Source organism: Apaloderma vittatum, unplaced genomic scaffold (assembly GCF_000703405.1).
Source record: "Apaloderma vittatum isolate BGI_N311 unplaced genomic scaffold, ASM70340v1 scaffold3604, whole genome shotgun sequence".
NCBI lineage: Eukaryota > Metazoa > Chordata > Aves > Trogoniformes > Trogonidae > Apaloderma > Apaloderma vittatum.
Genome location: NW_009711950.1, coordinates 91,483 through 119,151, shown reverse-complemented (window position 1 = coordinate 119,151; position 27,669 = coordinate 91,483). Strand labels below are relative to the sequence as shown.

General features: G+C 36.9%; 1 protein-coding gene across 1 annotated transcript; it reads left to right on the top strand.

The window, feature by feature from the left end:
* The first annotated feature begins 856 nt into the window (after positions 1-856).
* On the top strand, positions 857-27,669 carry STT3B (STT3B, subunit of the oligosaccharyltransferase complex (catalytic)). Its single transcript, XM_009867796.1, has 15 exons — positions 857-960; positions 2,710-2,997; positions 4,757-4,822; positions 7,967-8,066; positions 12,285-12,383; positions 14,008-14,154; positions 15,651-15,699; positions 17,273-17,427; positions 18,563-18,774; positions 19,564-19,751; positions 20,251-20,422; positions 22,628-22,801; positions 23,826-23,939; positions 24,953-25,165; positions 27,137-27,669. Exons 2-15 carry the CDS (start codon positions 2,725-2,727, stop codon positions 27,215-27,217), a joined length of 2,043 nt encoding a protein of 680 aa, XP_009866098.1. The 5' UTR covers positions 857-960; positions 2,710-2,724; the 3' UTR covers positions 27,218-27,669.

Here is a 27,669-nt window from a genome sequence, read left to right as displayed (position 1 = left end):
TAATGGACTTTGCAATAGTTGAAAAGTTTTGCTCTCTGCAGTTTGACAGATTGGAAAAATTGTATGTCAGAAAAGTGGAAAGTGGAAGATTAGTGTCTCGTTGGCAATACATTGGGGTTTATTTAATGGTATATATAATATATGGGCAGTGTGGAAGACTGAACTGAAGGTATGCTTGGGAATTGACTGCAGCAGAGAATATACGAACTTTGAAGATGGAAACTTCCTCTACAGAAATTGTGCGTTGTCTAGATTTTTACTGACTGAAAGAAGGGAATATGTTAAGGCCATTAGTTTGATAGTGACAACAAACAGACTGATTCCCTTTGTTGCATGTTATTACATTACATCACCTCTCAATGTTAAGTGAAATGGAGCAGCAGCAGATGTCCTGGGTAGCTATCCTGTCTCAGAATGGGAGTCTTCATTGATTTTTCCGTGATTGTAATTCCACTTGAGTGGTATTCTAAACGTAGTAAATAAATAATTGGTTGGTAGACTATATGGAAAAACTAACTTTAAAAAGGAATGCAGAAAATGACAGGAGTGTTTGTCAGAGTGATAGAAAACTTTTTAATGCTTGCAAAAAATAAACCCCAAATCTGAAACCTTTCATCTGTGTATATGCACTGACTGTAGAAAAGAAGAAAATTCAGTGTTTAGTAACTGAGAGCTTAGTAATTTACTCTAAAGACCTGTAGATATAGAGACGACCATTGTACTTACATACTAAATGAGATGCTGAAGTTTAATTACTTTCTAGGTCATAGAAAACAGATGACTTAAGTTATGCCTAAAAGTTAATTTCTTGATTTTTACCCTCCCTCTTCTTTTCCTCTGTTTCTTTCTAGGTTTAACTATAGATCAACGCATCATCTTGCATCTCATGGGTTTTACGAATTTTTAAATTGGTTTGATGAAAGAGCATGGTATCCACTGGGAAGAATAGTAGGTGGAACTGTAAGTATTGTAATAATAATTTAAAGAGGACTTTGTAATAAGTGTTTTGAACTTTCAGTACAAATTCAACATTGATAAGGTGGATCTTAAAAGTATGCTTTTAATTGTCAAATTGGCTCAGAGGGAATGGCAAGGTGATTTAATTTTTAATTGCAGGAACCAAGATGGTAAGTCAACATGCTTTGGTTTTTATCCCAAAGCATACTGTGAGCAAGAAATACAGAACTGAGTTTTACTTCCTTTCATATGAGCTTCTAATAGTAATAAAGAAGGGTATTATGATTTCTGTAATTCTGCTACATAAAAAGAAAAAATACATATTTTTTTTTTAAAAAAAAAAATTTACCTAAATCTTTTGAAGGCACAAGTTTTAATCCAATGTCTTGTGTTGAATGGACTACATGGGTGTATGGAAAATGTTAGGATTTCACTGGAAAAGAAAGACCTTTTGAAATGAAATCATTGGGTCACTTGGATTAAGCATCAGGAATGGGCAAGACTGGTAGTGCAAGTTACAAGGCAGGAAAGGTGTACAAAACACTATTATCAAATCAGAATATAAATATCATTCATTGGTAGAATAGCTTTAGTGTGAAAATGCATTAAAACTTATTTACATACCATTTTAATACATATCATTTAAATGCATTTATGGATTATTATTTTTTTTTGCAGTGATTAGATCGCCATTTGTTTTAGTATCATAGGGGTACCGGAGATTCTTTTTATGTAACATATATATGTGTTTTCTCCATGCCTGTCTTATGAAAGAAAAACCCTTTTGAAATAGAATTGAAATATTGATTGTATACATTATTTTGCAAGTCACATGGTATCTTATGTTTTAATAGTTTATCTTGTAAACCAGCTCTCAAGGATATATGCAGGGGAGCATTCTGTCAATTTAATTTAGTACAACCCTCATCTTAACTTTTGAAAGAAACTAAGGCAAGTGAAGTACATATTAACTTTTCTAGTACATATTGATTTTTCTAACGTTCATAAGTGTGGGAGGGTAGAATACTTATTAAGAAGATTTCAAAGTTCTCAAATAGTGTGTGATGGGTGCAATAGATTTGTGTAAGTCTATGCTGCCTTTCCTGGAGGATATATTAATTCAGTTTTATAGGACTTTATTTTAGTCCTTCATATCCGAAGGTGTTTATGTGTGTCTTATAAATATGTCATAATCAACGGACCGGCCATCAACTTTTCAGCTTTTTAAAAAAAAAAAAAAATCTTGTTGATGCACATTTTCTTTCTCAGTGGGTAATAAGAAGAGTGACATGGTATATTTTGGAGGAAAGTGGATAGGGCTGGGAAATGTTGCTGAATTTCTTCTTGTTGTCTCAGGTCTTTGGGGTTGTTTTTTTGTTAAAGCTGTTAGCCAGCTTGAAATTCTTTTGCAAACTTTAGCTTCTGCTTCCATACCTTAACAACAAATTCTTCTCATTATATGATAAATGTCAAGCAAGATAGGATATTATCTGTATGCTGCTTATTCATTTACAAAATGGATTATATGTAACTGTTAGCATTTAGCTAAAATTTAAAAAACCTCTAGTGTTCAGCAGTGTTGACAAAATATGATTAAAGTAGTATTAAAATAATTCCATTAGATTTACCTGTTCACTGCTTATATCAGCTTAAGAAATGACCATTTCATTACAAATTATATGCAAATCAACCTGCCGTGATCGTTTTCTGCAATAACCTGGTGGATTTTTGTTCTCTATTTCCTTCTTTTAGGTATACCCAGGACTGATGGTGACAGCAGGCCTTATACATTGGATTTTAAACATGCTTAATGTGACAGTCCATATAAGAGATGTATGCGTGTTCCTAGCACCAGTTTTTAGCGGCCTTACAGCTATTTCTACTTTCCTGCTCACCAGAGAACTGTGGAACCAGGGAGCAGGGCTTTTAGCTGCCTGTTTTATTGCCATAGTTCCAGGTTACATATCCCGATCAGTAGCAGGATCATTTGACAATGAAGGCATAGCTATTTTTGCACTGCAGTTCACATACTATTTATGGGTAAGTAATTGCCGAGTCTTCTGCTTTGGAAACGTTTTTTGGTTCCTCCTCCAACCAAATGACTGATTTTTCTTAGAATGCATTGAATTCTGATTTTCCTCCCTCTTTGTCCTTCCTCCCCTTGGCTCTTGATCAGGCAAGTGCTGAGAAGTCATGTGATCTGAACTGCTCTTTGATTTGCTGTGTAAAAGTACTGTTCAGCTGACCTATGTGCGTCCTATAGTAGTAGTAATAATTATGCTAAGTCTGCAAATTTGAAGTAAACAAAAGGGTTGTTTCTGGTTTTCGGCTTGGAGGTATTAGTATTATGTGAGCATCAAACTTTAGCCTCTGTATTTAGCTGAAGAAAGGCAGTAGACTCTGAATGCAGAGTGCTTTGACTTGCCTTCTGGAGAAGCTTTTGACTGCTTGGAGGGTGTGGGCTTTCACTTAAGCATTCAAATTAAATACCCAAAGCTGTCCAGAGCAAGATATTAATATGTTTGCATGCTTAAAAAATAGTCTGATGTCTTTTAATTAGCCATCTTGTTAGTGCAGCTTGTCTGTCACTCCTTAATCTGTATGTAAAATTGCATCTGTAGTGCAGTTTTGTATGAAGGAGCTTAGGCAAGCTGAAGTTTTTCTGGACTGTTGCTTCTATTTTGGAAATGCCATAAATAGCATAACTGTATTGTTTCTTAGCATAGACACTGCATGATGCGGTCCCTCATGTGCTCCTTGCATGCATATACTTTTCATTTTGAGTGTCTCCATGTATGTAGACAATTTTGCAGCTTTTCCCATGATTTTGTCAAGATTTCTACTTTTCGTTTTTTAGCTCTAGAATGTGTCAAACGGGATGTTGTTGGTAGGAGTATAATGGAAAGGAATTAAAGTTTTTCATGGTCGAGTGACTGGTGTTACTTAAATGCCCTTTTTTTTCAAATCTGGAATTGGAAGAAACTGCAGCTGTAAAGGTGTGCTGTGTTTGATAACAATAATAGAATCAACCTACACTGTTACTTTAGAACAATTGAGATTTGATAGCACTTGTCTGTTCCTGTGGAACTCATCTTTAACTGAACTGCATGGTACAATAATGTTTGCGTGAACTCTTGCAGAATCGTGTGTGAATCAGACATATTTTATAGATAGCTTTGTAGCTTGATTGAAGTCAGAACTGCATAGTGTAATGTTTGCATGAACTCTTGCAGAATTATGCGTGAATCAAACATATTTTACAGGTAACTTTCTAGCTTTATTTAAGTTGGGGTTTTGTTTCTTATTCCCACACCACAATGATCACCATCAGTTTTGGACAAAATCATACTCCTGGGCCAGTTTATGGAGCCTGCTATACCTTTACTGGTACCTAGATGCTCTCATTAACCCTAAGTGAGTTTTTCAAAATTACGGAATAGCTCTTTTATCTACAATTGCAGAGTTGGGTCTGATGCCAGCCAAAGTAAGCTGTGAATAGTCGACCCTTATAAAGTGACTTAAGGTCTCAGAGAATGTAGCACAGTGGTGTTACAACTACTTTTCTACCACAGATCTTGATGCAGAGAGTTATATTGAATCCTGCCTCTGCTTTAGAGAGAGATGTAAGCTGTTCTGTGTGAATGAATTGCACTTGTGGTTTGGTTTTATGGACATCAGAAACACAAATATACTTTGACACATGGTAAAGAAGTTCTCTTGACAGCTAGTTGTTTTGGAATGAAATTTTGGAATATTGTCCAGTACTTGTCACTCATAAATACCTTTTTTATATTTAAAGGTGAAGTCTGTGAAAACTGGGTCAGTCTTTTGGACAATCTGCTGCTGTCTATCTTACTTTTACATGGTAAGCCAGTCCTATATATAATAGTGAAACTATTTGAGTAGGGCTTACAAAATCCATATGTTGACAAAGAACGGAGGAGATTGTAATCTTTATGGGAGTCATACTGTAAAATTGTTGCTTCATATTACTATTAAGACTTTAAATATATGAGTAAAAAGCCATAATCAATATTTCAGAAATTAAAGTATTTAAGTAAATGCCATGAAAACAATTTCTTGGAAGAACTCTTAAATATGATTTGCTTAGAAATACATTGTGTGATGTGAACAGGTGCTCTGATTTAGTGGAATTTTTGTTTCGGTGTAGGTGAATTAAGGTGTAATTTTGATATTCATATGTCTGTGTATCATTATTGCTAAAAATGCAATAATAATATTTAAAATGTATGGACAAAGTTACACTTACATAACTTTGAAAATTATTTCTTTAGGTCTAATTATACAATAAAGTAAAGCGTACCACCAGAACAGCTGAATGAATTCAGAGTCAGATTGAATTATTATAAAATCCCTTTTCAGTCTTATTTTATGAAATTGGAGGCTAATGCCAAGATATTCCTAAGGGCTAACAGAGGGGAAAACTGGTAGTAAAATTGAGGAGATAAAACTAATAGCAAAATGGAGGGGATTGGTTTCCCCCCTCCTCCATCTCTTGAAACATCTAAGGTTTCCTGTACAAATTGGTCAAAAGTCCTTTTTATCACTAACTGATATGCCTTTTTTTTTTTTTTCTTTTGTGGCTATAGGAAAATTAAGTTAGCCTCAAAATAGTCAATGGTGGGACAGTCAGGCTAATTGTTTGGTGTTGGTTAAGACTGAGGTCTCAGATACTGCTTTTCTACAGTAAGGTCGCTAGGCAAGAAGGAGGAACTTAGGAACTGTTTTGCATCCCTTAACATAAAGTTCAAGGTTAATTCCAAGATTTCTGGATGCTGCCTTGATTTCCTCTAGCTTTAATATTCATTGGATTTTCTGGGAGATTTTTGCTGTTAATGTAGCAGATAATAGCCCTTTATATGTTGCCAAAGGGGATAGCTCTCTTGTGTTAAGAGTGCATTAATTTCTTCCCGTTTCTCCTCCCTTTTGCCAAGCCATTAAATAAACAGCCACTAATTTATACATGGCATTGTTGCTTATATAGCATTACAGTAAAGAGATCCTGTAGGTTTAGTATACAGACTTATGTGAAGTACAAAATAAGGCAAGTACGTTTTTGAGTTTGTATATTTATGTACCATAGTCTTTTTTTTATATTTTGTCAACACTTGCCTCTGAAAGTGCTCTTCATAAATATACAGAGAACCAATAAAATACTTCTACAATTTTACTGCTGAAAAATGACAGAATAACAAGTTCTTCCCATCGTAGTCTGACTAGTATCTTGGTCTGTGGGGTTGTACAAGAGGAACGGGATGTGATCCTGTGCGTGTGGTGACAGAACTTGTAGAATTGATGTCACCAATCATGACATTCAATCCTGGAATACAAAATAGTGTTTTTTCTTTTACTTTCAAGTGCTGTCAGCTAGTGAAAGGTTAAGGTTTGTCTGTAGCTTAGCCTTTGTGATTAGGTGATTGAACTGCTTGTAGAGCCTGCCTACTGCATCCTAGTAGTAGGATTTCCATATATTTTATTTCCCTTTGGAAAGAGTTTTAAGATGCTCTTCTAGACATTTTGCTTAAATTTTGGGGAGAGGGAATAATTGTACTATTCATTATGTAGTATTAATTTGTGTTCTCTGGTAGAATTAGTTATGCTTTCAGTGTAAATTGAAAAAAGAAATCACAATTTTGAGATGGTAAGAGTCAATCCTTGCATGGGGAACTTGGGATGCAGCTCCCTGATATTGTGTGGACTGTCAGAAGTCTTTCTTGATAAATAAATCTGCTTAAAATATATACCTAACTTCCTGTGGTAATCTGACTCATAGTATTGTATTGCATACCATAAGGAGAAGCATTTTTTCCCTTGAATTTGAACTTTTAGCATTTATTTGATTTCAGCAACTTCTGCTTCAAATAGCTTTTTATGACCAGAAAGTTAAATAAAACAAATCTTTACACTGAAGCATTCCTAGCCGGAGTAATAGCGTGTTTCCTCTTTTTGCTAATCTCAGGATGCTTTTGTTTTGTCTGAAAAGTTCCAAAGTGCATCTTCAGTACAGTATAGTCTTCAGTGTTCGAATTTGGTTTAGTATTTTGATAAATGGAGATGCAAGTCTCTGGTCCATACAAACTGTTACCTGCTTCATTCAAACCGTTCCCTAAATATGACAGTGTCCTAATTGCACATTTGTTCTTTTTCTATTCTGTCTTAGCTCGCTTCATACAGATTTTCTTCAGTTAAATAAATTAGCCTGTGTAAACCATGATACTTCATGCTAGTTGTATGGCAACAGGGTCACCATAATCTGAAATGAGTTTCTCGAAAACATAGATTTCCATTCTACTTGTTTCGCATTGTCTGAATCAGTTCGCCCAGAGTTTGAAACGCCAAGTTTTGCAGTGTTAGTATCAAAAACCAGTAGTACTTGGCCTTTTCCTTATTTTAGCATCCATTCTACAGAACATAGTCATTTGGGTTTCTTTCTGGATTTTAGGGCTTTAAAAATATCTTCACGAATCTAAGCTCTAAAGTACAATTAAAGTGAAAACCACATTAGCTGCTGCCTTCTAAAAATGCAGATCTGGGGCAGGCATGGTACATATGGGAAAAGTCTAGACTGCAGTTTGACAGGAGGACGTGTTAAAATACAGATTGCCTAGTCAACATTAGCCATTCTAAATATGTTAGAAATTTAGATAGTGGTAGCTCACTACATCATATTTAAACCAGCAGTCAGGGATATATTGATCCCGTCGTGGTGTGTCAGTACATCGGTGTTTCTATGTGCGTTGTACCAGTGCTTCTTGAGTGCTGCTGTCATGACAAGGTCACCATGCCATTGATACGGTTTTACATATGTGTGGTGTTTTTATAATAAACATAAAGAGAGATTCTGGTGGTAATGCTAATGGTTCTCACTGCTCCTCTAGACATGGTTTCTGTTTTTCTGTTAAACCATCAGGATGTCTAAATCCAGCGTTGGCTATCTTAAGGATTTGCAGGTGTTCTCACATCTAATTTCCTGTTCCATTTCTCCCAGGTCTCTGCATGGGGCGGGTATGTTTTCATCATCAACCTTATTCCACTGCATGTATTTGTTCTGTTGCTGATGCAGAGATACAGCAGGAGGGTCTACATTGGTAAGTTTTGTTCTTTGAACAGTCATTCTCAAATGCTTAATCATGAGATATGAGATTAATTATACCGATGTGTTTTGTATCAAGCGGTAATTAACTAATTGCCTATCAGGTTGCATTTTATTAATTTAGTTACTGATTACAGTTATTCTCTACAAAGTGGAAATAAGGAGTTAAAGTGTACTCACACTTCTAGAATTTCATTTATGTAGCTCCTCATTTAATTTTCTCCTTCCTAGTACACTGAAAAAAATAATAATAATTGGATGGTTTAGCATTTGTAGAATCCTTTTAATATATTTTTATATTTTGTGTATGTGTCTGTAATAATATTTCATATTTTTGTCTTTTCCTTGTATGTTAAACAAGGGCTGTTTTTAGAATGTTACACAGCAGAAATTATGCAAACTTATAGCATGTATTGTGATATATATGAGAAAAGACAAAGGGAGTTTTAAGCAGCCATGTGTGTTTTATATAACCTAGACTAAAAAGTAGTTTAAGACTGTCTACTCCACGTGAATCCTTAAGATTTTACTGGGTTAATGGGTCAGCCTTCCCTGTACTTTTAGGAGTCATCTTAGTGATCTCGGGTTACTAACTTTTTAGTTCATTTGCCTGATATTTAAATGCTCTTAAATTTTTTACAGATACTTTACTGGTTAAATCAATTAGCCATGATGTAGGTGTGTGAATAAATAAATAATAAGCAATTAGGGTATTCAAAGATTTATAAGTTAGCGAGAACATTTTTGACTCCCTAATGTGAAATCCTTACAATAGGTAGTTTGAGGACGTAGTATGAATTGAAGAGTAATACCACAGGGCATTTCATATTTGTAAATATATTTTCGTTACTTATTTTAATACTGTTTTATCTTTGTGTTTTAATTTTTTTGATAGGGCTTTTTAGTGTCTGTTAAGAGAAATTACTATTTTCACATTATATATTTGAATCATTATATAATGTAATAATTATTCAATTTATTCAAATTTAGTTTTGTATTTTTGTTACCAAAACTATAAATATTGATTTTGTGCATCTTTGTTAATCTTTTTTATGTAATTCAGAAATGGATTTTTTTCATTTTAAAAAAAGGGGGGAGGAGGAGCTCTAACCCATCTTTAATTTTTCATGTTGGTTTTACTTAACTTCTTCATTAACTACTTCTTCATAACTTAAGATGAAAGTAATATGTTTTTCCTTCAAAATTGTTTTATTGAATATTTTCATTTTCCAATTTCTATGAGTTAGGCAAGAGAAAATTAAATCCGCTAATTATAAAATCCTGAGGCGATACAGTAACCAGACACAATAAAGAATAAGTTCTCTTGCTTTTTCGGCTTTCGATGAACTTGTCTTTGAGCTCATCTGGGGAGCCGAGTCCTGCAGGTCCATACAAATTAAAGGTTTTTTGCAGATGTTTGCTTTGCAAATAGCTGCCGTGTTTTGAGACGTTATTGCCCTTCAGCTGCGAGGGAGATGTGCTTCAGCAGAGCTGTCAGAACGAAAATGTGATTGCTGCTCTGCTGTTTCACTGCGACTGCTGGCTTGATTTAAGCTTTCACAGGAATTCTGTGTGTCTTGCATTAGTATGTGATTTCTAGCTTTGTTTAACAGGTAAGAACGTTCAAGCGCTTCTGAGAGGAAGTTCAAGTGTGCTTCACTTCCAAACTATTCAGATAGGAAGAATAATTTACAAAAGGTCGTTGAAATAGGGAGAATAAAGATATTTTGGGTGTTTCTGTGATAAGCGGTTGCTGCCGTACCTGCAGCGCCTCATAATTCTCAAAAAACTACCAATGTGCAGCTTAAACTTTTGTAAATTATTGTCAACTGACAGCAGCTAGTAAAACGTGTAGTCGAGTTACTGAGAATTTTGGAGGGTTTAATCTCTAGATCAGTTGCTCTAATTTTCTTTTAAACTAGCACGAGCTTAGCTTTTGTGATGGATGAATGTGTAATCTAACATAAGAACAAAAATGTAGAGAAAAATATTTGGCAGCACCATGGTCTTAAAAATAGTTTCCTCATATACGTTTTCTGTATGGGTGTTCATACACTAAAGAAAAGGCTAATGGGGCCTGATGTGATGTGTCTGGCAGTGTAATTCAGAATCATCCAATGACTAACAATTTCCCAGAATATGACCTTTTTGCCAGTTTTGAAATGTTTGGTGGCTCACAGGCAGGTGAATTGATCAGTCAGATAGCTTCTGACCTCCTTGGCATCAGTGATGATCATGCAGCTGAAAGCTTAAGCTGTGTTGGTTTGGGTTTTTTTTCTTGACAGTGGACAGTATTTTACTAGCTTAATAATAAAGAGCAGATGCTTACAATTCCAATGTATTAGCAGCACTTGCCTAGATAAATAATCTCTTTATTCAGATACAAGAACCATTGATGTTATTTACTATTATCGTAGTTTATCATATGTTTAAAAAATAAATGGATATACATTTGGAAAGGCACCAATATGGATATAAGTCATGCTTGCACACTTAAGGAACTTGGTAATTTTCACTTAAATTTCATTTCTTTTCTGTACTATTTTTTAAGTTCTGTAGACTTTGCAGAATATTTAACAACAAAACACTTAAGGATCTTCCAGAATTTAAAACTTTCAGTAATTCCTTGTTCTAGGTCTTGGATTTTATACTTTAAATAGTGAACAGGCATGTATTTATACCAACTACTTCAGTATTCTAAAACTTCAGATGATTACAATCTATTAATTGAAAGTATGTGGTCAATTATTTAATTGTACTCTCTGGAGAAGTTCTTCAGTAAATACTTCCTGTGTTTGTACAGCAACTAAAATTGTGTGTAAAATGAGTTTATTTACAGTAGGTCAGAATGTTTTTAGTTTTGACCCAGTCAAAGTTGTAACCATACGAGTAGCTTGCAGGAATCAAAATTTACTACTTGTTTTTTTCAAAGGCTTTGCAAACAGAATATAAAGGAACCTGGAAAGTTTGATGATGATGTATAATCTTGATGTATCCAAGTTCCCAAAAAATTATGTTGCTATGCAAATTGGCTTCTTTTTTTTTTTCTTAAATGCCAGGCAGACATGTGATAGCTATTTGAAAGAATTCGGAGTAAGGGATGGGAGAGGGAAGTGAGCATAGAAAATATAACAGTTGCAGAACCAGGTTTAAAAATGATGATTTACAACGATCTCAGCAAATGTAGTGATTTATGCCAATCATCGAACTTCCACAGGATGGCAGTGTTGTAGCACTCTCAAGGTACAGTAAATGATTTATGTTTTAGTAAATTCTTCAAAAACTGTATTTCAGTGACGTAAGAGGGCACAGGACTGTCTGAGAATGGGGATCTGTTCCTAAGATCAAGGCTGTAACAAAGGCAGTTCTTTATGATTTCTAGGAGCATGTGGGAATCTGGAAGGTGGATTATTGCAGTCCACCACTGAAGGAAAAAAAATTTCGTTTGGACTTTAAATTGACTGGTTCCTTCAAATGTAATCAGACTCATGGCTGTTCAGAGCTGGTATTTCTCTTCTCCCTTCTCTTCTTCATCCTGGAATACTGAGGACCAAAACCCAGTCCAAAAAAAGTATATCTCAGTCTTAGGGCATGCATAATAACTTATGTTATTAATATTAATTATGTTATTGACTTCTTCTTTCTGGCATGTTATGAGTCTCCATGGTTGATCTAGTTCCATTAATACGCTTAATATTAATTTTTAATTTTACTGCTTTTCAGTTCTTCAGCATGCCTCTGCTCTTGTGGTAAAAAAAGAACAAACATACCTCTTTGCGTTTTCTAAATAGGTGGTAGACTCTTTAAATGTTTCACTTTGTTGAGTCTGGTCCCTTCAATTTCTCCTTATATAGAAAGTTTCTTGTGTCACTTGTTATCAGATGGGAAGAGAACTATGTCCAAGCTAGAATGTCTTAAGGAGATGGTTTGTTTCCCTTGGAGGAGAAAAAAGGAACAAGAATACTTGGCTACTTTCTCTAAATTTGGATGCAATAGGCAGGTTTACTCTACTCAAAGGAGGAGAAAGCAATCAGGATGGCTGAAATATTTGGAACGATACAGGTCCGTTTTAATGTCACTGAAGTTAGTGGGATAACAGACTCTCCTGCAGAACCAATGCTTTTTAAAATGTGTGTATTCATTTTCTTCTCATCATTCTCTTCCCTCTACTCACTCTTTTTTCTTTTTCCTTTTCTTTTTTATTTCTCCCTAGCATACAGCACTTTCTACATTGTGGGGTTAATATTATCAATGCAGATACCTTTCGTGGGATTTCAGCCAATTAGAACAAGTGAACACATGGCAGCTGCAGGTAAGAAAATCAAATGTCTGCTTCCAAGCAACCTCCTTAGCACAAGAAAACCTGAAACCCTTGCTGCTTTGTTTCATGTGTTGGAAAGAACACATACTAACAAACCACATTGTTAGGTACAATTTAGTGTCTGTAGGGAAGTTTTCTTTCCAATGGACACATTATCCCCCTTTGTATGAGCTAATGGATGTAAAATGCCTCCATAACACTGGATCAGTTACGCATTCTGACAAGCACTTATTTCACACGTTTATAATCCCTCCTGCTTCACCATGTAATCCTGCCTCCAGGCATTCTACAGTTGAAACATCTCCTATTGGTAAACACAGTTTTCACTGAGCAATTTGGTTTTAGAGATGATAGTCTTCTATGATTTTTCAAAGTAGGTTAAATACTAATTTCTTTAATTACAAATCAGGCGGCTGATTTTTAAACAAGGGCTTTCAGTCTTATTGATTGATTTTATTTCTTTTAAGTAAGTTGATTTTTTCAGTAGTTGACATCTTGATTTCTTGACAGCAATAACCTCTGCTACAACTGATAGGTTTATGTTTAACTGCATACGTTGTTTCTGTGTGTTTGTGTTTAGTCTGTTACATTCCTCACGCTTTTTGTTATCTGTAGACACTTAGTAAAATGTGTTTGGAGCAGCAGTTGGAACACCAATGAAATGTACCAGAAGAATACTTTAAAATTTGGAGATGTTTTTTCAACAATTCATATATAATGGAAAGAGTAAAGATTATCAAGCCATGTTTTTCATCTGAAAAATTTTTCATCTATTTAGTGAGTAGAGTGTGTTTCTTTCTCTAGGAGTTCAGAACTAGTGAATTTCGACATTGTGTACCTCAAATTTACTTTTAAATTGAAGAAAGACCATACACTTGAGTTCTGTTTTCTTCTTCTGCCAGCTACCAGTGAATTTTCACTTTTGCATGGACTAATCATTGGATTGATGTGATTGTATACACTGAAATGAATAACAACAGGAAAATTGTGTCCAAGTTCTGGTTTGATATTAAAACTCTGAACAACCTTTTTGAGGGTGTGGGGTGTTTACCCAGTGAATTCTGGTGTTTCAACACTGGCTTTGTATAATTCAGTTGTCTTTATCACTTAATGCTTGTTTGTTGTTTTTAGTTTTGTCTGTCTTTCATTAAATCCTCCTGTTTTGTTCAGTAGATTTAATTTACATGTATTTCTACATTAGCCTTTTTTGTGTGTTGCCTGGGGTCTGTGACAATTTTTCATCAACTCTAGGGTATGTTCACCTGTGTTTTTGTCATAAACGATGCAATCTAGTTTTCGGGTGATTCTTGTCCTTACCCAGTTCAATTTAGAAGTGAAGAAGCAGTGGGTACCACAACTCTTTTTGATGTAATACACAAAGAATGTTTTGGAGCGTATTTTCTCTCGTTGCAAATTTTTATCATTGCGAGAAGTTATCGTACCTGTTCAGTATTAAAGGCTGTTTTATCAGAAAGTGATTTTATATTAGTTCTTAGATGAAAAGGGTGTACTGTATGTTTATTGTTCTCGTTCAAATATAGCCAAAGTATGCTGATTGCTTTAGCAGATGTTACTACTTTTGAGCATTTAAACTGAAACTTTCCTCTTCCTTTAGGTGTTTTTGCACTGCTGCAGGCATATGCGTTTTTGCAGTACCTGAGAGACAGATTAACAAAGCAAGAGTTTCAAACATTGTTCTTCTTGGGTGTCTCACTAGCAGCTGGTATTGTATTCCTGAGTGTCATCTATTTGACATACACAGGTAAATAAATGTGAAACTAGTGTACCTTTGGAAGAGGTAAACTAAATGATCAACGTTTGGTTTACTCTAAAGTAGCTGTTGGCAGTGCCATAGCAAACTAGTGCCTCTGTTACTCTGCATTTCTCTGTGTTTGAATTCATTGTGGTTTCTGGGCTGTAGAAAAAACACTTTATGGCACAATCCCAATATTTTGGGTCTGTCCACAATCCATATAATGATCTAAGAAGTCAGACTGAATGAGGAACATAACCATAGCCAAAATGCATTATGAAGATATGTATAGTTAATCTATTCTGAATAGCATTGGTAGGTTAAGATCAGATGGCTTACTTTCTGAAATGCTTGAATCTGATTTCCCTATGACTGGAATTAATCTCTAAATTGTATTTTACTACTGGGATTCATCCTTCAGTCTTCAAGGCAGTTCTGCCCAATTTCACAAGCACAAGCTTGTCTTTGCTTGGCTGCCATCCCTGGGTGCCTCACTTCTCTCTTCTGATTCTATGCTAGACTTCCTTGGCGGTCAAATATCATACTTCCTTCCTCAGATGAAGAAAAAGCAATCTTTTATTTCATAGAATCATAGAATGTGTTGGGCAACCTGTTCCAGTGTCTCACCACCCTCACAGTAAAGAGCTTCTTCCTGATGTCTCATCTAAATGTGCCCTGCTCTCATTTAAAACCATTGCCCCTTGTCCTATCGCTACGCGCCCTTGTAAGCAGCTCTTCTGTAGCCCCTTCAGGTCCTGGAGGGCTGCTGTCAGGTCTCTCCGGAGCCTTCTCTTCTGCAAGCTGAACAACCCCAATTCTCTCAGCCTGTCTTCATAGGGAGCTGAAAAGGTTTCGAGGAAAGTGGAAATAAAACTGAAAAAGAATCTTGCTAATGACTTTTAATAATATTTTTTATCTTTTATCTGATAATGATACTCTCTTCGTCTTACAAAATTCAAGTGTCTAAAGGCATTGTTTAAAAACAAGTAACATAAAAAGCTTAGCAGCATACCTAGTAGCAGCATTTATGTTCCGTGCCACGTGTAGATCCATCAGTAGAGAAACAATAGGAAACCAGAGTTTCATTGAGTATTAGTGTTTGGCCATAGATTGTTCCCAGTTTCCTGCTAAGGCATTTCAGAAAAATTAAATACTTTCTTAGCAATTATGTTTTCTTTTTCTTATACTTCTTTACAGACTGTAGGTCATTATCTGTTACATCCTTTGAGAAATATTTTATTTATTATTGCATTGCTTTGAGTTTTGGAGGTGCGCGTGTCTTGACACTCAGTGAGTCCAATGCGATCCTGTAAGAGTGTGTTCTTCTAACGCTACTTCCGTGGTTGGTTGACTTTATAGCCTGCCTAATGCAGTAGGTCTGGTTCATACATATTACAAGTTCAATGAAATTTTTTTGGTTTTCTGCTACAATTTGAAGGAGAGTAAAAAAATACTGCTTTTAAATACTGAGGCAGCAAATGGGTTTTTCCTCTTCTCTTTTTCAGGTTATATCGCTCCTTGGAGCGGCAGATTTTATTCATTGTGGGACACTGGGTAAGTAAGGATATAAGGATTTAGATATCAATAACACTGTACTGAAAACTGTTAATCTTTTGGTTTCCTCATCCTCAAAGCCATTTAGTATTTCAGTCAAGGAGAATAGAGTGGGCTTTAATGACTTCTCTAAAGAGAGCATTTCTAGTAATTCTTTCGTGATCTTTGCAACCATTTCACTAATTTGTCTATTAAATATTTTGCTTCTTTGAAAGTCTCTGAATATGTAATGCTGTGGTTTTCTATATGAAACTCTAGTGCTTCTTCAGGATAAAATAACTGAAAGCTGTACCAACACTTGAGGAGACATTTAAAAATTACTAAGAGTCTTAAACTTCGACTGTTTTCATTGCGCAATATTGCATGGAATCACAAAGATGTTGCACATATGACCTTGCATGTTGCCTGTTTATTGTGTTAGTGCATCTGTTTTGTGTATACAGATTTCTAATCTGAACAATTCTGGTTTATTCATGTGTGTTTTCATGGGTTAAAACCCACATTAGTTAATCTTTTGGTTTTATTTAACCTTTAAAAATCCACTGTTGAATTCGTTAGCCAGCTAGGAGAACACTGAGGATATTTTTCTCAGGTAAATGTATTTAAGGTGAAATTCAATTGGCAGATTTTTTTTAAGGTTAAAAGCATGGACAGGAGAAATTCAAACTTTTGCAGTTCAGTTTTTTCAGCCTCCAAATTCCAGCTCGTTCAGGATTATGTACCAACTTTGTAATGAGTGTATTAAAACAGATGTCAGTAAAGAAGCCTTGGTTTTATTTGAGGAACATATAGATGTTGTTCTTTTGCCTATAAGTGGTCTATGTATATAAGAAGCATTAGACTTTTGAGGGCTTGTCTACATTAGAAAGTCATACCTTGTTAAAACACACAGTGCAGTTTTGAATGAGAACTAGATCTCAGTGAAGAACTCACCAAGCGGCCATGTAGCACTCCAAGTTAGCTCCGTATGTGTCGCTGCCTTTAATATAGAAGAACACGATTTTGTCCTTGTCCACACTGACTGTTTGACATGTTGTTTAGCTGATGTGTATTTGCAAGTGTAGACAGGGCCCGGCTTTTTTTCAGCATTGAAAAGAATGTGTAGGCATCGTTAGCTGGTCTGGTATTTCGTACTATAACTTCCTGTACTGAGAAAATGAAGGTATTCTGTGTAGTGGAGAGTTTTCAAAACACAGCGTTGAAAATCCGACAGACTTAGTGGCATGGATGATTAGCTCTTCAAAATGTAATGATGGGGCTTCCAGAGCTGCATGGTTTTGTTTTGGTGAATTTGGCTTCATATTTAGCTATAATATAACAAATTAATTCCTTTAATTACTATGAAAATAATCCTCTGTATTGGTGTTTTAAGTAACTCTATACACCAAGTACTACAGTGAGACCTGGGGAATTTTTTGGTATAAAAAATTTCATCAGATTTCTGCTGAATAGAGCATTTGCCATTTTAAACTGAAATGCTTCCTTTGAAATTAATTTCAGAGTTCCTAATGTTTACAAGTTTTAATAACTTTATCTTTTCAAAATAATTTGAACTGAATTTTTTTTAAAAAAGGTATGCGAAAATTCACATCCCGATCATTGCCTCTGTGTCTGAGCATCAGCCTACAACATGGGTTTCCTTCTTTTTTGATCTGCATATTCTCGTGTGTACTTTCCCAGCAGGGCTGTGGTTCTGTATCAAAAACATCAATGATGAAAGAGTCTTTGGTAAGAGAAAATATTTTAAAACTTGTTTTCAAAAACCTTGCCTTCAACTTGATTCTGTTTTGTTTCTGTTTGCTCAAAGCTGGTATAGGGCTTGTTCTAAAAAAGGTTTAAAAGGATGCATTTAAAGATGATGATTAAAAGTTGCCTATTTAAAACGAGTGACTGGAGAATTCCCTTCTCTCTGGCTTACAGTGAGTCCTTGTCAAGAGCAGTGCTGGGCAACTCGCTTTCAGCCTCCCACTGCTGCATCATCCATTTAAGTCAGCATAAAGATCCCTGGGAGTGAGAACAAAGAGCTGCTTTTTTTTTTTTTTGCTGCTGCTGCTTTGCTGCAAAGTAGAAAATCTTTACGTAATGTAATCTGATAAATTAAGTGTCCCTTCATGATTTCCAGGGCAAATTTTCACGGAAGTGTATTGTTAAACTGTAGCACATGAGGAATAGCCACCATTACTTGAAAAATAGATGTTCCTAACCAGTGTATGCAGGTTTATTCGGTTTTTTTTTGTTTGTGTTGTTGGTTTTTTTTATTCTAAGAAAAGCTTTCTAAATATTCTTTATTATTTTTAAAATCTTCCTTTGTTTGGGGGGTGTGGGGGGAGGTGGAGGAAAACTTGCTTCAGAACAGGGCTTACAGTATAATATTATTTGTGTGTATATAATTATAATGTAGACAAGCCCCCAATTTGCCCACAGATATTTCTAACTTAAATTAAAATATGATATTTACATGAATTTCTAACAATTCCTTTTGCTTTTTCAGTTTCAATAACTTGTTTGGTCTAAGGCTATTTGACCCTTTTAATCAAATGAAGCTGCTTATTATTCCAGTTGTATTTTTGGTGTGTGCTATTAAAATTCACTAATAAAGTATCTTCTGACACATTATTAATGAATATGAAATGGGGCTGTGTTATTGTTAACAGTTGTCAAAATGAATTTCTTTGAGGGGTTAAACGTTACTTGAAATGTTCTCTCTGTAAAATGAAAAGCAATGAAATGCAAGATGCACACTTAAGTCTTTACATACACATACGCTTAACCCACTTGCAGAACTAGTTTTACAGGGATCGTGTGGGTGTGCAGTCAGAGCAAGTGTTATTTTCTTGTCATCAGCAGATTTGTTCCTTTGCAGTGGCTCTGTACGCTATCAGCGCCGTTTACTTTGCTGGTGTGATGGTTCGACTGATGCTCACTTTGACTCCAGTGGTGTGTATGCTCTCTGCAATTGCATTCTCCAATGTCTTTGAGCGTTATTTGGGTGACGATATGAAGAGGGAAAATCCACCAATAGAGGACAGCAGTGATGAAGATGACAAAAGGAACCCTGGCAACCTGTATGATAAGGTGAGGGAGAGAGCAAAACTTAGAAAACAGCTTATTTTTTTACATTTTCATTTGGTCATTATATCTTAAATGCCACTAGATGCCTGAATCACTAGCATTTAAGTTTAGAACAAGTATTGATGTTCTCCAATAAGATGTAACTGTTCTCCTGGGGGGGGGGAAAATGGTGTACGTGTATTAGTGGTTCCCTCTAGCTCGATGGGTGATGAGGCTTTAACCTGGAGAAAGTGTGCACGCTTGACCCAACTGTCTCTAGAGGTGATGGCAGGCAGCTGCTCGCTCTCATTAGCTACTGATAGCAGTGCTGTGTCAATGAGTGTTTCCCTCTTGTATATCCTTTAAGACATGGTGAAATTAAAGAATGTGTTTTCTGAAAAAGTATTTCTATTCATAAACTTGCATACTCTCTTCATCATGAAGAAAATACTGTTAGAATACTAATTTTTTTTCTCTCTTAGGCTTTGTTATATTGACAAAGCATGAACCTTGGGTTTCCCCCTTGCTCTTTTCTGCTCTGCCTTAAAAAAAGGCCAAACCAAGGAAGTTGTGCTTTGACCCTCATACAGTAGTTTTGGGGTTTTTTAATTCTGAAAGATGCAGTCACAGCATTGTCCATTTTCTCAAGTTGCTGGATTGTGAAACTATTCTTGTGCATACTTAGTTAATTTATGCTACGACTTGGTCTGGTTTTATAGTATCCTGTAGCATTGTAGCGTGGGGTGAAGAAAAAGGACTCCATTGTTAGGGGTGATAAAAGTTGCTGTAGCAGATATATTTGTGTTTGTTCAGGCAGGCAAAGTGAGAAAACACGTATCTGAACAGGAAAAAACAGAAGAAGGGCTGGGTCCCAATATCAAAAACATCGTCACTATGCTGATGCTGATGTTGTTGATGATGTTTGCTGTTCACTGTACCTGGGTAACCAGCAATGCATACTCCAGCCCCAGCGTTGTCCTCGCTTCCTATAACCATGACGGGTAAGATATACAGGACTGAAAATAATTAAAAGGGCAAAAAGTGGTTTTACTTCTTTTGCAGTAGCCATTTGCTTTAGCTTAGTAACTTCTTATTGTATCAAGGTAGAATTGTCACCTGAATAAAAAATTCTTAATACTCTAATTTTCAAAAAGATACAACATTTTCTGAAATACTTTATGTAAATACATAAGAATAATCCTATCCAAAGCCAATAAAGATGGGTTATAAAAAAAAAAAAAAAAGGTTTTTGAGACAACTGGGAAAACTGGTTTCAGAATATGACCGTAAATGCATTTAGTCACATCTTCCAAAGCAGTTCAGCTTCTGGCCGTTCAGCTGTTAGTGGGTTCAAACTTATGACCACTTGTGGCTGAATCCCTCAAAGGGAGCTGAACGCATAAGAAAACCCTTAATTGCGAGACCAGACGTAGAACGGTGCAGTTGACTTGTCACTGGCATTTGTACCGATGTGAATAAAACAAACTCTTTGTTTTCCAGCACTCGGAATATCCTAGATGACTTCAGAGAAGCCTACTACTGGCTGAGGCAAAACACAGACGAGCACGCCAGAGTGATGTCGTGGTGGGACTACGGCTATCAGATCGCAGGAATGGCTAACCGCACAACCCTGGTTGATAACAATACCTGGAACAACAGCCACATAGCCCTGGTAAGGGTGACAATTTTCTACAGAGTAGAAACACCAAAATGTTTAAGTTGCAGCTGAGTATGAAATTGTAAATGTCTGTTGATGATCTGTACAATATAAAGGAAAAATTCCATAAAATGGAAAACACAGAGGTGGAAGGAACATATTTTTGCATTTATTGGAACCCAAGTATCAAGAGTTGTTTGGGGGCTGGAAGGGATCAGTTTTGCTTTTGGAGTTTCCATTTTGTTTCCTCGGAGTTTCCAAAGCTTCACCTTCCACTTCAGTTTCGTTGGTTTTCTTTAGGGGGGACAGGCAAAACGGAGTGTAACCGTTCCCCTAGAGACGAGCGCTGCGACAGCTTCTCTGGTACCGCTGCTTCACTGGCACCAGCCAAGTACAGCTGTCGTTCCAGTTCAGCAGTGCCTTTGCTGACTGGGTTTGTGAATGGTGTGTGAAAGCTGACGACATTAAACAATGAATTTTCAGGAATCTTGGAAATTGGAGTAAGTTTATGAATAGCCATGGAAGCGTGGCAGACTTGATGCAATTCTGCCTTCTCAAATTTGCAGTTAGACAAAATATCTGTATATTGGGGCTTTTTTCTTCCACTTCTGAAGAGTGAGTTTAAGCTTTGCGCACGTACTTAAAAGCAGGCTGCTAACATTGCCTGCGGTTACAGGTGCACCACCTCAGGCAACTTGAAGTTTTTTCAGAAACAAAAGAGTACTCTCTGTTATATAGTGGTGAGGGTTCAGTCTCACTAGGTGCAGTGTAATGACTCGTCAGCATTTGCTACTCGGTGATGACATCATTCATCGTTTGGAGGCCATTTCTTCCCCGTGTCCTGCTGCACGGGCAGAACAGGGGAAGGGCTTGAGGAATGTATTGGGATAGTTTCTTGTCCTGTGTGAGTAGCTAGTGCAGCAGCTCAGCAGGATCTGCAGACAGTGTTCAAAATCATGCCTTGAGCATATAAAGTGCTGAAAAAATGTGTATTGGGGAAGGGGGGAACCACATGTACATGCTTTCAACAGGGGCAGGGAACTCATATCAGCCAAGAGAAGGCTTGGGAAGTGGTATTGGTGCTAATATCAGTGAGCAAGCCTTCCCATGTGTGCTCAGAGGCATCTTTATTTTGATTGTTGACCTGAGGTGCTAGCAGGTTTCGCTGGACGTTCAACTCTGATAGCTCTGTGTTTCTACCTCTTCTACAAAAGGCAGAAACGCAGGTACCGTATCTAAACCAACGAGGCACATCATGTGAAGAGGCTTCCATGCTGTATAACCATACACGTTCCAGCAATTAGCGATGATGGTTTTTAATAAAGAATTCTGACTGCTGATGCTGTCAGGTTCCATCAAGGGGGACTGAAGCAATAAACATGTGTTGTGGCAAATACCTGAACTTGTGCTCTAGATGAGCTGTGTCCAGATGACTTCCCCCTGCGCAGAAATGGAAATCTGCCAGATATTTTCACGGGGATGAGGATAATGGAAAGAAGCCAAGGCTCTCAGTCGTTTTGACAGATTGCAGCCTACGCTTAGTGTTCTCTAATTACATCCTTAACTGAATGTTACCCATTTGGATGCAATATTATTTACATTGTCGTTACTCCTATTTTACTACAGTGACACATTATTATGCCTTAAGTACAAGAGCCTCAATAACAAAGCTACTGAACTGAATGCCAGTTACTAGCCTAAGTGAAGTCTTTTAAGTGTGGGGTGTGACCAGTACGGAGGAGGTTCTGGATACTGCTTTAGAAAGTTTTTCAAGGCCAAAACTATATATTATGTTTTTAACTCAAGGATGTCTCTATTCTGACATTTTCTCTGCATAAATGTACCTTGAATTCCACGCTGAGGGTGGCTACATCAGACTGAGTACAATGCAGCATGGCTGCTTCATTAGTGAAGGACAGAGCTCAAGAAAAAAAAGAAACAAAAGATTTACTAGCATTTCAAATAATTTATTCATTTGTTTGTGTCTAAAACTTTGAAAATCATTTGGATTAGGCATTTTCTGCAACACTAAGTTTTTGGCAATACAGTGACAACTCAAAATCTGTAGGTCTGGTTGGGCTTTATTCATCTAGAATGAAAATGTGGGCTTCAGTTGGCAAGGTACGTGCTCTTGGGCTTTGGTGTGTCGGGTGTTGATCTGCGGATCTGTTCAACAGGCAGCTACGCAAATACTTTTAAGATATTTTTGCTACGATACAGGTGGGAAAGGCAATGTCATCAAATGAGTCGGCAGCGTACGAGATCATGAGAAGCCTGGATGTGGATTATGTTTTGATTATTTTTGGTGGTGTGATTGGCTACTCGGGTGATGATATTAATAAGTTCTTGTGGATGGTGAGAATAGCAGAGGGGGAGCATCCCAAAGATATTCGGGTAAGTGGAAACGTACACAGGAAAACTGAAGCAGCTGAATAGTGCATTTCTGCATCCTCTCTACCTTTTTTTTTTCTTTTACACGTTGATTTATATTGTTGCTTTTCCTGGTAGTGCTCATTACAGCAGAGGGAGATCTCTACGACTTACTCCAGTTTTATTTGAAAAATGTATTATGGGTTGTTTTCCTAGAACAGTAGCAGCACAGAAGCTGGTTTCTTTCAATATTTATGGTTTTGAATAGTCAGTAACCTCTTAAGCTTTTAACATTTTCTGCAAGATACTAAAAGTACAGGATTATCTTTTGTAATCCTTGTGTGTGTCTCGCCGTGCAACATCCTACTTTAAAAGAGTAGGAGTGTTCAGACTGTTTAAATAGTTGGTATCACACATTTTCTTCAAACTCCATAATAGTAGCAGACAAGTTAAAGTGTTAATATTGACTTAATGTAGAGTTGAAGTTATTCAAACATCTTGTAGATTGCAAAAGCCTGCAGTAATATTTTCCAAAGCCTAACAAAACCTTCTAGATATTGAACAGGGGCTTAAGGCAGCCGCCCGTGTGCAGAGTTTCATCTTGTACCAGAGATGGAAATGACAGAATTTTTTCTTTAAACACTGTGCACATATGAAGCTTATGGTAACACTGCAGACCTTGCATATTTACACTGCAGTGCTTTTTGCCCTTCTGAAGAAGAGTTTGGATAGATGCCCAACTAACTTTCATGTTTTGAGATCGGTTTTCCGCTGCTTTCTGTGAAGCAACAAAACTTGTACCAGCACAGTAATACAGATTTAGGAAGACTGGTCTGTTGGGGTCTGGGTTACAAGTAGGTAGTTTGTAACTATTTTACCTTTAATAAGCACCATCATTTTCTGTTACATGACTAACTTGAATCAGCTTTCGAACTGTAGAAGTCAGTTTAGGTTCTTTATGATGCTTTCTCTGTGGGAGCAGGAAGGGATTGAGAAATAACCTTAAATTAGTTTACATTGACTCTTCTATCTTCTTATCTTTTTAAAGGAAAGTGATTACTTTACCCCTCAGGGAGAATTCCGGGTAGACAAGGCAGGTTCTCCAACTTTGCTGAACTGCCTCATGTATAAAATGTCCTATTACAGATTCGGCGAGATGCAGGTTAGTACAACTTCTACTGAATCTTAACTGAAATGTGAGAAAACAAATGTTATTTTGATATATTTTCAGTCTTTTAGATCGAGTGATGTTTGTAGTAGCAGAAATGGAGGTAGGAGTCAGCTTTACAAGCTAAAAGACATCCAAGCATGGTCTACTTTATATGATCTTTAGAAAAAAAGTATTTCTGCTGCTAACCTACAGTTCTGCTGCTAACCTTTTCGCTGTCCTTCATATTGCCCTAGATGAGCATCTTAGTTCCATTATGCAGTGCACTTGCTAAAGCATTAACTATTATGTTGTGAGAGTTTTAGGTCTCTTTTCTGTAATGGCAACACAGAAGTAAAACTGTTAATTGACTATTTAATCTGTCAGCAACTACCTGATTTCTGTCCAAGTTACATCAGTGTATTAAACACTTAAAAGAGTGGAGTTGTCCGAGAGAGTTGTCACTCCCCTTTAGGATCATCAAACATATGTGGGCAGCTAAGGCTGATTTCCACCCCCCCACCAACCCCTGACAAGTTCTGATGTGCCAGCACAGGAATCCTTTACTCAGCTAAAATTCCAGGCAATGGCTTGTATGTAAGACAAGGGGGTCAAATTTAACTGATAAACCTGAACTCTTTCCACCTTGTATGGAAAACCACAAAACTGCCCATTGCTGTGCTGTAAGAGAAGGAGCACAAGGGCGCAGCCGTGCTGAAAAGCCTCCACAGGCTGCTGTGCCTCAGACTTTTACCTGAGTCGTTTCAGCTCTGAACGCAGATGTGAAATTTCTGTCAAGAAGTGCTTCTCCTGTGACATCCATAGGAGTGCAAATGAATTTGTCTCTTTCTCAATTGTAAAAAAACCAAAAACCTGAGAGTTGTTTCTGTGTAGTAATGACCAACGCCAAGTAAGCGCTGTTCTTTGACCAGACAGGCTGAAACTGTTGCCTGGTGAAGCGCCACCATTTGCAGTGATGGGTGTCTGGGTTTTGTCTCAAACTGATGTGCAACTTTTAATTTTTACAGCTGGATTTTCGGACGCCCCCAGGATTTGATCGTACACGCAATGCTGAGATAGGCAACAAAGACATTAAATTTAAACATCTGGAGGAAGCCTTTACCTCAGAGCACTGGCTTGTTAGAATATACAAGGTGAAACAACTAGACAACAGAGAGACATTGGATCATAAACCTAGAGTAACCAACATTGTACCGAAACAGAAGTATTTGTCAAAGAAGGTGGGTTCCCAGTGAAGTAACGGAAGGGGGTCAGGCGAGGGCAGTTTAACAGTGAAATCACGTAGCTGGTGAATTGTGTATTTCCACTAGCCAGAATGTTACGGATACTGTTCTTGTTAGTGTCCAATATCAGACCTGCCTGCTGGTAATAATTGTTAATTTACTGTCTGCTTAACTTACAAGCATGTGAAGACACAAGGCTAGATTTTTTTTAGGCAGAATGCTAACTGGAAATAGAGCGTGTCACTGGCTGTTACAACTCTTAAGTCTTCATGTTAACCGGAAGTATAATCTCTAAAGTACATCAATTCATGTTTCAGTAACTATGGCTCACTAAGTAAATGATGTGGAAGTTGCTTTCTGACTTTGTTTGGAAGTAGTGATGCCTAGAAGTTTAAAAAATGGCAATTTTGTATGAAATAAATTAAATATGAAACTTTTGTTGACGGAACTTTAGTGTCTGGCTGCTTACTGTTTGAAGTCATCTGCACGGTTTTAGAATCGGTAGCTATGGGGTGCTGCTTCAGCCTGTTAAGAAAGATTTGTTCCCAGGGGAGCTGGGGAGACTCTGAGCAGCCCTCTCCTGCAAAACATCTCTTTTCTGTATATTCAAATATATGTTGCAAAAGGAATTCCAGAATCCTGTCAGAAACAAATGGGCAACAAACTGCATCAGTGCAGGCAGTAAGACCTACACTGTATTGTGGAAATACAAGTAAAGATACTCATTTTGGTGATTCGATGGAAGTTCATAAAGTAAGGATATTTGAGAGTCAGCACTGAAGCTAGACTTAGCCTGCAAGGAAATTATAAGCGTTACTGCTGTACGCTTACTTGCTCTCAAGTGACAAGCAAGGCTGTGTTACTAGTGTTTATTAACCATAGCTGCACTGACCCTCCACTTAAGCTGTGGATGTGTCTGTTCTCTGTCTAAAGGACAGGATAAAAGTTAATGCAAATTCTGGTCCAGCACTAACTCTTGCAGTACAAACAGGTTCTGCTTCCCATTAAGAAATGGGAGAACCAGCAAAGAGCACAGGGCAAATGTCTAAACTAGCACTTCCTTAAATGAATTTTGAGGGCTCCTTGATAGCCACAGGGTTTCAGCAGATGCTTCGTTACTGGAAATTCTGTCCATCTCCCATACTTCTCCGCATGAGGCAGTGACATTGCTCGAGCCCAGAGCTACAATTTCTCTGAGTATTACCTATCAGTTTTTATCTATCTCACTTTATAACAATAATGTTGTTGCTAAAAAGAGAAAAGCTCTAGTTAATCGAGCCTGCTGGTAAGCACAGCCAAGTGCAGCAAGTGTGGGAGCAGCCTGCTGTCTCGTTTGTTGTGGCAGGCATGTGGAATGTACAATTCTGCCTGCCACAAACTAACTGTATTTATACAACCTCGAAGTAATATGATCCAAGGTTAACATTAACGCATTCCCCATTAGTACCTTAAAAAAAAAAAAATATAAAATACGCTGATAAAAACACTTGAGCAGAAAGCACTAACTAGCCTACAGACCAATAGCAAAGGACTAAAATGTGGTTATTCAGTTTTTCTCTTACTTTTGAAAAATGCTGCTTTAAGTAAATATGGGTAACTTCTAGGAGAATCAAAAGATGCGAGAAAGTTATTTCCAATCAAAACTACCACTCTGTGCCACTTCTGCTCTTCAGGCCTATTAGGGCTTTATAATGTTGGTTAATTGTTAATTCTGCCCCAGCCCAATCTTTGGAAACAATTCTACAGATCTTATGGATGGGGCTTGCAAAAGCTTGTGCAAAAACAAATGCTGGGCATGAACTAACAATCCCAACTTTAAAAATAATAACCAGATAATACCTAGTTGAGGGTTTACGTTTAAGCTCTTTTAAAAATCAATCTAAAGCTCAGGCATTTAAATGTACGTCATTAAACCGCGGTCAAGACTAAATCATTAACTAATACATTTTATTCTGTTTTTCTTTTTAGACCTCCAAAAGGAAGCGTGGCTACATTAAGAATAAACTAATTTTAAAGAAAGGCAAGAGACCCAACAGGAAGACAGTTTAAATACACTGTTCTGATTGCTAATACGAAGCAGTTGTCCTTGAGATAACCAGTCTTTGCCTTTAGCTCAAGTCATGTTTCACAGCAACATGAGGGTACAGAACCATCATTGGTCCAGATTATTGTACAAAATTTTCAGGCAATGTCTGATTAAAAATATTGGCTTATTGAGAACAGCTGTTTTAGATTTGTAATGTGAAGCAAGACAGAGCTGCTATCCAAGTCTAGCAGCATTTTTTTTTTTTTATTGGTACATATTATCCTTCAAATCTGTTGAGAATTTGGACTGACTGCACCAAAGAACCCTGTAATTTGGTCCTTGGCACATGCATACTTGTCAATCTTTTTTGGGAAGCACTGTTCAGCTGAACAGCACCAAGAGGTAAACTGGACTGGGGAAAGCTAAAAATGCCTCATTTTCAACATTTTAAGAGGAAGCAGAGCTCTCTGAAATT

Coding starts and splice junctions, on each gene's coding strand:
- STT3B (XM_009867796.1), top strand. CDS start 2,725: ATGGTGACAGCAGGCCTTATACATTGGATTTTAAACATGCTTAATGTG. Junction 14,155..15,650: donor CATCTATTTGACATACACAG/GTAAATAAATGT, acceptor TCTCTTTTTCAG/GTTATATCGCTCCTTGGAGC. Junction 20,423..22,627: donor ACAACAGCCACATAGCCCTG/GTAAGGGTGACA, acceptor GCTACGATACAG/GTGGGAAAGGCAATGTCATC.